General features: G+C 45.1%; 1 protein-coding gene across 1 annotated transcript in view; it reads right to left on the bottom strand.

The window, feature by feature from the left end:
* Positions 1–749: 749 nt before the first annotated feature.
* prkdc (protein kinase, DNA-activated, catalytic subunit) overlaps positions 750–10136 on the bottom strand; it is a 34523-nt gene continuing 25136 nt past the window's right edge. Inside the window, exons 75-86 of the mRNA XM_029457792.1 lie at positions 10044–10131; positions 9806–9949; positions 9508–9715; positions 7408–7475; positions 7079–7299; positions 3334–3426; positions 2592–2672; positions 2364–2435; positions 2075–2276; positions 1730–1918; positions 1369–1508; positions 750–954 (exon numbers count right to left, since the gene is read on the bottom strand). Of these exons, the coding sequence (XP_029313652.1) occupies positions 750–954; positions 1369–1508; positions 1730–1918; positions 2075–2276; positions 2364–2435; positions 2592–2672; positions 3334–3426; positions 7079–7299; positions 7408–7475; positions 9508–9715; positions 9806–9949; positions 10044–10131 (1711 nt within the window). The remainder of the gene's footprint in view (positions 955–1368; positions 1509–1729; positions 1919–2074; positions 2277–2363; positions 2436–2591; positions 2673–3333; positions 3427–7078; positions 7300–7407; positions 7476–9507; positions 9716–9805; positions 9950–10043; positions 10132–10136) is intronic.

Raw genomic sequence — 10136 nt, 5'->3', positions numbered from 1 at the left:
TCACCATTTATATTTCTTAAATGTACTCACCATTTATATTTCTTAAATGTACTCACCATTTATATTACGTAAATGTACTCACCATTTATATTACGTAAATGTACTCACCATTTATATTACGTAAATGTACTCACCATTTATATTACGTAAATGTACTCACCATTTATATTACGTAAATGTACTCACCATTTATATTACGTAAATGTACTCACCATTTATATTACGTAAATGTACTCACCATTTATATTACGTAAATGTACTCACCATTTTCACTTCTAATCACACACACACACACACACACACACACACACACACACACACACACACACACACACACACACACACACACACACACACACACACACACACACACACACACACACACACACACACACACACACACACACACACACACACACAGCAGCTTTAACATTTTTATTTTATTTTTAGCTTTAGTTACAAGACATACATGAATGAAGGTAAAGATTGGTTCTCTTGCAAGGAATGGTCAACATTAAGGTGTTCATGCCCATAATGTCTTTGAGTTAAAACAAGAATCTTTACAATTCCCAAATGACAACCCTTTTCCACACTTAAGGTTTCTCATTAAGTAAAGTATGAGATAATATGCTGATCCTGCCATAACACATAAAAATTATATTTCACAGCTACAAAAGAGGAAACATTACACGAAATCTGTACGACCAATGATAAGATTTGTTTCCCAATCATTGTCACAAATCAAAGAATCAGATCCATGGTTCCCAGCCCACCCAAACTCTGCCAAGCACATTTGGGTCCATGGCTTGATCGAGCAGACAGTCCACCTGCTTCTCCACCGACAGACCTGCAGCTGGAAGCTTAGCACGAATGTTGTGCTCCTCAGTCCCCAGGGCCACAGACTGCATCCCTGGGAAAGCAGCGTCCTTCTCAAAGCCCAGCCTCAGCTCCTCACTGACAAAAATAAATAAAACATAAGATTTACAAGTAAAATTTTAAATGCAGTATTTTTTTAAAGCTTTTATTAGTTTATTTTAAACCAAATATCAATAGCAACAAGAAACCATAGAAAGCCTCTTAAACACAATTTAGATAACAGGAAAGAGAATGATGACATATTTAAAGGAAAGGAGACGTAATCAGAGAACTATGAAAGAGTTGAGAATATGTGACAGCTTACTTCAACTCCAACTGTTTCAACCCCTTGAATACATCAACACTTGTGTCCAACTTGATAAATGTTCAGTGTTGGCAATTGATGCAGTATTTCCACCATAATGTATTCCAACAATGTTAGCTTGTACAGTCTGACTTTTAATTAATTTGGTCCAACATGAATGATTGCCACTTTGTGATTGGATGACATACCTGGTTATAGCAGCTGGATTTGCTCCTTCTAGTTTTCTTCTGGCAAAGTTCACCTTCTGTAGGGGATACCAGTTGATTTCTTTGGTGTTCACGTTGTCCGTCCATGTGCCTCCTTTCTTCAGCTGTTTCAGCTCAAAGTTCTGTGTAATAGCAACGGGAAACCTCATTTGCACTACAGTTTATTTGCTGTATAACGTAAAAGGTCAAAGGTCTTTTATTTTATAAAAACTCTAAAAAGAGAAATCAGAATCACACCACATACCCTGTCTGTTACACATTTAAAATCCCCTCCTCTACTGACAGACATCCCTCCATAATTCAATGTTAAAGGGATCTTTGTGAAGCAGGAGTGACTGGTTACCTTCCAGTCCAGCGAGGGCTCCTTGACGAACACATCCATGGTGTTCAGCAAAAGGTCTGGCTCAGCACGGTAAGCTCGGAGGGAGTGGACCATGATGCTCTGGATCAAACCCGACTCCTTCAAGGGTTGCATTAGATTCACAAACTGCTGTGTCAGCCGGAAAGGCATGAGCTCAGGCACAGGGAGGAACTGTGAGGAAAAATGTTTATTTATACAAAAGATGAATGGGTCTTTTCAACAAGGTGTTGTTCACATTTATACAGCTGGACACATTCTAACATAAGAACATCTGTTTGTCCAGACTAAAATATCACTTCTGCCCTCATTGAAACGAGGAGGACTAACCTGTGTGGCTGAACCGAATGCATGACCAAAGTCGATGCCGACCATTCCTCCCGTTTCCATGTTTATCATGAAGTTGGAGAGATGGCGGTCTCCAATACCTAGGATCCAGTGGCTAACACACAGCAAGGCATGAGAGCTGATGAAGTGGGAGCGCAGGGAAAGAAATGCCTCAGGACTGTTGCACATCTTCAGAAAAGCTCTCCTAGAAAAAAAAAAAAAAGAGAAGAAATTGTTTTATTGCAAGTGTTAACCTTCATGAGCAGATTTATAATATAAAGCTTCAACTTACTTCAGGAGATCACTGGGCACATGCTGCAACACTTTCGAAAAGTTGTTGACGGTCTCGGTACGTTTCGCTTTCCTGACAAAAGGACAAATATGCTGAAGCTCATGGTTGTCTGATATTTCAGATTTGATATAACACTGACTATGAAGAAGTGTCTTTGAGATTATAATGTGAATAGTAAATACATTTTTGTTTTAGCGGAAACAGTTTAATTTTAGGAACAAAACTTACTTGTAAGCCACACCATATAGTGCCACACCATTTGACTTTGGAGCAAAGTTTTGAAGCCATTTATTGTAGTCTTCAACACACCTTTTGGAAAAGGAATATACTGTATATATATATATATATATATATATATATATATATATATACACATACATATATATATATATATATACATACATATATATATATATACATATACATATATATATATATATACATACATACATACATATACATATATATATATATATATATATATATATATATATACATACATATATATACATATATATACATACACACACACACACAATCACTACATTGCCACTTTTGCAAAGCACATGATACTTCAACAGTGAATAATCAGCACTTAAAACACTTAAACCTTTGACCTAAAAGATTGTCTTTACACATTTCCATGTCTACACGTATGATCTTAAAACATAAATATCACCACTTCACAGCGCACGTGATTGATGATTGATTGATCACGTGATTGTTGTTGAAACATTTAAAGTGCGATAATAAAATCTGCACCCTTTCATTTTAAAGTCATTTTCTTAAGTCTCTTCGATATTTTCTATCACAACATTGAGTACAGCACAAGTATTGAGTTTATTTAATTCATTTTGTAAAATGCCAGAAAAGATAAAAAGGTTTTTAATAGCTCTGAAGATGACATTTCTACTTCATCACTGGACAGTGGGCTGATCTAGGTTATTAGAGTAAAATGTAAATACTGTACCTTCCTGCCCTCTGCTGTTCATCCTCAGTCATTGTGTTGTACAGGAACTCCTTCAGAGTACAGGTATTCTCCATCCATTCAATTAGACCAATTCTGTTAAGGCAATGAAAGTGGTATATTAAATTACTTGACTAAAATAATAATACAATTAATATTAGAAATTAGAATAATTTTGGTATATCAGGAAACCGTGCTGTTTTATCGCTTACTTGCTGGATCCCTCTATCATATTTCTATTCTGCTATTTCACACTCATTTACATCAACACTGTGATTATTGTACTGTAAATGCTCTTATTCCGTCTAATCTTATACTAATTGTTATGTTTTTGCTGTGAAGCACTTTGGGCTGCAATTCTTGTATGAAAGGTGCTACACAAATAAAGCTTATTATTAAACGGTTCAAAAACGACTTCATGAAAGAAAGGGAAAGGAAAGGAGAGACCCTGCCCGGAGGAAGCCCGGGGCCCCCGTCTGGAGCCAGGCCCAGAGGGAGGGCCCGACAGCGAGCGCCTGGTGGCCGGGTTTGCCACGGAGCCCGGTCGGGCACAGCCCGAAGAAGCTACGTGGTGCCTCCCATCCATCCATCCTGTGGGCCCACCACTCATGGGAAAAACCGCTGGGGTCGGGTGCGCTGTCACACGGGTGGCAGTGATGGTCAGGGACCTCGACGGACCAGACCCGGGCAGCAGAGGCTGGCTCTGGGGACGTGGAACGTCACCTCTCTGTGGGGGAAGGAGCCGGAACTAGTGCGGGAGGTGGATCGCTACCAGTTGGATCTGGTGGGGCTTACCTCCACGCACAGTCTTGGCTCTGGAACCGTACTCCTGGATAGGGGTTGGACTCTATTCTTCTCCGGAGTTGCCCAAGGTGTGAGGCCTCGGGCCGGGGTGGGGATACTCACTAGCCCCCGGCTGAGCGCCGCCACGTTGGAGTTTATCCCGGTGGACGAGAGGGTCGCCTCCCTACACCTTCGGGTTATGGGGGGGGAAAACTCTGACTGTTGTTTGTGCCTATGCCCCAAACCGCAGTTCTGAGTATTCGGCCTTCTTGGAGACCCTGAATGGAGCCCTGCAGGTGGCTCCAGTAGGGGACTCCGTAGTCTTGCTGGGAGACTTCAACGCACACGTGGGAAACGATGGAGACACCTGGAGAGGCGTGATTGGGAGGAAGGGCCTCCCTGATCTAAACCCGAACGGTCGTTTGTTGTTGGACTTCTGTGCTAGTCATGGAATGGCCATAACAAACACCATGTTCGAACATAAGGATGCTCATAAGTGCACGTGGTACCAGAGCACCCTAGGCCAAAGGTCAATGATCGATTTCGTAATCGTATCATCTGATCTGAGGCCGCATGTTTTGGACACTCGGGTGAAGAGAGGGGCGGAGCTGTCGACTGATCACCATCTGGTGGTGAGTTGGATCAAGGGGTGGGGGAAGACTCTGGACAGACCTGGTAAACCCAAACGGGTAGTGCGGGTGAACTGGGAACGTCTGGAGGAAGCCCCTGTCCTGGGGATCTTTAACTCACACCTCCGGCGGAGCTTTTCAGCCATCCCTGTGGAGGTTGGGGGCATTGAACCTGAGTGGGCGATGTTCAAAACCTCTATTGCTGAAGCTGCGGTGATGAGCTGTGGTCTCAAGGTCTTAGGTGCCTCAAGGGGCGGTAACCCTCGAACACCGTGGTGGACCCCGGTGGTCAGGGAAGCCGTCTGACTGAAGAAGGAGTCCTTCCGGGTTATGTTATCCGGGAGGACTCCGGAAACAGTTGCAGGGTATCGAAGGACTAGAAGGGCGGCAGCTTCTGCCGTGTCAGAGGCAAAGCAGCGGGTGTGGGAGAAGTTCGGAGAAGCTATGGAGAAGGACTTTCGGTCGGCACCAAGGTGCTTCTGGAAAACCATCCGGCACCTCAGGAGGGGGAAGCGAGGAACCATCCAAGCTGTGTACAGCAAGGGTGGGACCCTGCTGACTTCAACTGAGAAGGTTATCGGCCGCTGGAAGGAGCACTTTGAGGAACTCCTGAATCCGACTAACACGCTCTCTATGGTTGAGGCAGAGCTGGAAGCTGATGGGGGATCATCGTCAATTTCCTTGATGGAAGTCACTGAGGTAGTCAAACAACTCCACAGTGGCAAAGCCGCAGGGGTTGATGAGATCCGTCCAGAAATGCTGAAGGCTTCGGGTGTTGAGGGGCTGTCTTGGTTGACACGCCTCGTCAACATTGCGTGGAAGTCTGGGACAGTGCCTAGGGGTTGGCAGACCGGGGTGGTGGTTCCCCTATTTAAAAAGGGGGACCAGAGAGTGTGTGCCAACTACAGGGGTATCACACTTCTCAGCCTCCCTGGTAAAGTCTACTCCAAGGTACTGGAAAGGAGGGTTCGGCCGGTAGTCGAACCTCTGATTGAAGAGGAACAATGCGGATTCCGTCCTGGTCGTGGAACAACAGACCAACTCTTTACTCTTGCAAGGATCCTGGAGGGGGCCTGGGAGTACGCCCATCCGGTCTACATGTGTTTTGTGGATCTGGAGAAGGCGTATGACCGGGTCCCCCGGGTGATACTGTGGGAGGTGCTGCGGGAGTATAGGGTGAGGGGGTCACTTTTGAGGGCCATCCAATCCCTGTACGCCCAAAGCGAGAGTTGTGTCCGGATACTCGGCAGTAAGTCGGACTCGTTTCCCGTGAATGTTGGCCTCCGCCAGGGCTGCGCTTTATCACCAATCCTGTTCGTGACTTTCATGGATAGGATATCGAGGCGTAGTCGTGGAGGAGAGGGGTTGCAGTTCGGTGACCTGAGGATCTCATCGCTGCTCTTTGCAGATGATGTGGTCCTTATGGCATCATCGGTCTGTGACCTTCAACACTCACTGGATCGGTTCGCAGCCGAGTGTGCAGCGGTTGGGATGAGGATCAGCACCTCCAAATCTGAGGCCATGGCTCTCAGCAGGAAACCGGTGGATTGCCTACTCCGGGTAGGGAATGAGCCATTACCCCAAGTGAAGGAGTTCAAGTACCTCGGGGTCTTGTTCGCGAGTGAGGGGACAATGGAGCGAGAGATTGGCCGGAGAATCGGCGCAGCGGGGGCGGTATTACAGTCACTTTACCGCACCGTTGTGACGAAAAGAGAGCTGAGCCAGAAGGCAAAGCTCTCAATATACCGGTCGATCTTCGTTCCTACCCTCACCTATGGTCATGAAGGCTGGGTCATGACCGAAAGAACGAGATCACGGGTAAAAGCGGCCGAAATGGGTTTTCTCAGACGGGTGGCTGGCGTCTCCCTTAGAGATAGGGTGAGAAGCTCAGCCATCCGTGAGAGACTCGGAGTAGAGCCGCTGCTCCTTTACGTTGAAAGGAGCCAGTTGAGGTGGTTCGGGCATCTAGTAAGGATGCCACCTGGGCGCCTCCCTAGGGAGGTGTTCCAGGCACGTCCAGCTGGGAGGAGACCCCGGGGAAGACCCAGGACTCGGTGGAGAGATTATATCTCCTCACTGGCCTGGGAACGCCTCAGGATCCCCCAGTCGGAGCTGGAGGATGTGGCCCGGAGAAGGGAAGATTGGGGTTCCTTACTGGAGCTGCTGCCCCCGCGACCCGATCCCGGATAAGCGGTAGACGATGGATGGATGGATGGATTATTATCAAAAACAATAGAAACAAGTTGGATCTAGTGCTACTTGAATTTGTGTAATGAGCAAATGCATTGAGTTGAACTGGAAGGACAGAATAATGGATGTACAGACAAGCCCAGTACCTTGTGGTTATGGGAATGACTTGATAGGTTCGCAGCTGCATGCTTCTGTGTGTGCAGGTGGCGTCATGACTCAGCAGAATATTCATGACAGCAAAAAGCTGCTCAATGCGTTGGTCCAGGCGGAGGTCCTCTCCACCCTTCACCAGAAATGGGTGGTCACGTTCATCATCCCCACGTATGATCAGGCGTTTGGGACGGCGGATAGAAGACATCACCTTTACCTGCGGGGGAAAAAAATCACATTTATATTCACGTCTATATACCGACCAGCCCACGGTGAGATTATAAACTTACACAGGGTGCTATTATTAAAGTTATTTCTTACATACCCTTTCATCAAAGCCTGTTATTTTTGCATGATACTCTGGCAAAGGTTTAGAACTCCCATCATATTGTCCTACAAGAAGGAAAACAGAATCAGTGAACAGAATAAGAGTTCAATAGAACAATCCATCAACTATCTCAATTCTTTATTTACTTCTTTTAGCTCTCAATTTGAAACATTTATCTACATCTGACTCAATGTGAGGCTACAAACATTTTATTCAAATTAGATCCCCCCCTTGAAATGAGTTTAGCTACTCCACAATCTTTACATGTACCAAGTACCCTCCACTGGTGCAGGCACCCTAGTTGGGAATCACTGCGCTAAATTAAAGGCCTTACACACAAATGACTAGAGGAGTACTCAAGAAATTATAATAATGTGTTCTATACTAGATTTTTCCAAACCCGCAATGTAAAGTATTATATAAACACCTCTTTATATATACAGTATATCTCAAAAGTGAGTACACCCTTTAGATTTTTGCAAATATTCTGTTATATCCTTTCAGGGGATAACATTATCCTACTGAAACTTTGATATAACTTAAAGTAGTCAGTGTGCTGCTTGAATAACAGTATAGATTTATTGTCCTTTGAAAATTACTCAGTACACAGCTGTTAATGTCTAAACAGCTGGCAACAAAAGTGAGTACACCCCATAGTGAACATGTCCTAATTGTGCCCAAAGTGTCAATATTTTGTGTGACCACCATTGTTATCTAGCACTGCTTTAACCCTCCTGGGCATGGAATTCACCAGAGCTGCACAGGTTGCTTCTGGAATCTTCTTCCACTCCTCCACGACGACATCACGGAGCGCACGGATGTTGGACACCTTGCACTCCTCCACCTTCCTCTTGAGGATGCCCCACATGTGCTCAATTGGGTTTAGGTCTGGAGACATACTTGGCCAGTCCATCACCTTAACCTTCAGCTTCTTCAGCAAGGCCGTTGTCATCTTGGAGGTGTGTTTAGGGTCATTATCATGTTGGAAAACTGCCCTACGGCCCAGTTTCCGAAGAGAGGGGATCATGCTCTGCTGCAGGATGTCACAGTATATATTGGAATTCATGTGTCCCTCAATGAAATGCAGCTCCCCAGTGCCGGCAGCACTCATGCAGCCCCAGACCATGATGCTGCCACCACCATGCTTGACTGTAGGCAAAACACATTTGTCTTGGTACTCCTCACCAGGGTGCCGCCACACACGCCGGACACCATCTGACCCAAACAGGTTTATTTTGGTCTCATCAGACCACAGGACATGGTTCCAGTAACTCATGTTCTTGGATTCATTGTCTTCAGCAAACTGTTTGCGGGCTTTCTTATGCATCGGTTTCAGAAGGGGCTTCTGTCTGGGGCGACGGCCATACAAACCGATTTGATGCAGTGTGCGGCGTATGGTCTGGGCACTGACAGGCTGACATCCCACTTCTGCAACCTCTGCAGCAATGCTGGAAGCACTCGCACGTCTATTTTTGGAAACCAACCTCTGGATATGACGCTGAGCACGTGGACTCAACTTCTTTGGTCGACCCTGGCGAGGCCTGTTCCGAGTGGAACCTGTCCTGGAAAACCGCTGTATGATCTTAGCCACTGTGCTGCAACTCATTTTCATGGTGTTGGCAATCTTCTTATAGCCAAGGCCATCTTTGTGAAGCGCAATAATCCTTTTTTTCAGCCGCTCAGAGAGTTCCTTGCCATGAGGTGCCATGTTGTCCAGCATTCAGAGAGAATTGTGCCCAAAACACCAAATTTAACAGCCCTGCTTATCATTTACACCTGAATCCTTGTAACACCAACGAGTCACATGACACCAGGGCGGGAAAACAACATCATTGGGCACAATTAGGACATGTTCACTATGGGGTGTACTCACTTTTGTTGCCAGCTGTTTAGACATTAACAGCTGTGTACTGAGTAATTTTCAAAGGACAATAAATCTATACTGTTATTCAAGCAGCACACTGACTACTTTAAGTTATATCAAAGTTTCAGTAGGATAATGTTATCCCCTGAAAGGATATAACAGAATATTTGCAAAAATCTAAAGGGTGTACTCACTTTTGAGATATACTGTAAAGAGGTGTTAACTGTACTAACCTGGAATCTCCAGCTCATTGCTGAACTTGTCTGCTTTAAATCCACTCAGTAAGGGCGAGTACTCCTTCAGGTTCCCTGGTTCCTTCTGAAATCCACGCATGGACACTGCCAGATCATCCACCTGCCGCACAAAGCTTTTGTCTTTCCGTTTCTCAAACAGCTTGCTGCCTCTAGCTCCCAGCAGTTTCTCCACATCTTTAGCAAATTTCTGTTGAATTAAAAGGAAAAAAGAAAATAGATTGAAAAGTGCATTTCTTTTGTAGAGTATACATCATTTTGCGATACGAAAACTACAAACTTTGATGAATTTCTTGCGAAACATTCCATGACCGCCCGTGTTACAATCCCCAAGTGAAGAGAGCATCCCGTCGTACATGTTGCCCATCTGCTTCTTGTCAAAGCTCGGTTTTTCCAATTCATTTTTCACACAATCCCACCAATCCTGTGTGGACCACATGACAATAATCAATGACAGATAGGCCAGTAGTAACTCAGTGGCAGCTTGGTTAATTCATAGTTGAACTTGCTCTTTTTACCTTGAAAAGCATCTCAGGGTTTGTGAGCTGCTGCAGTGCATCCACAAAGTTCTTCACAGGTCCTCCTTTATCCAGCATGCTCCTGAGCCTGTT

Source organism: Cottoperca gobio, chromosome 20, assembly GCF_900634415.1.
Source record: "Cottoperca gobio chromosome 20, fCotGob3.1, whole genome shotgun sequence".
NCBI lineage: Eukaryota > Metazoa > Chordata > Actinopteri > Perciformes > Bovichtidae > Cottoperca > Cottoperca gobio.
The sequence above is the reverse complement of the archived record's forward strand: the minus strand, read 5'-3'. Positions and strand labels throughout refer to the sequence as shown.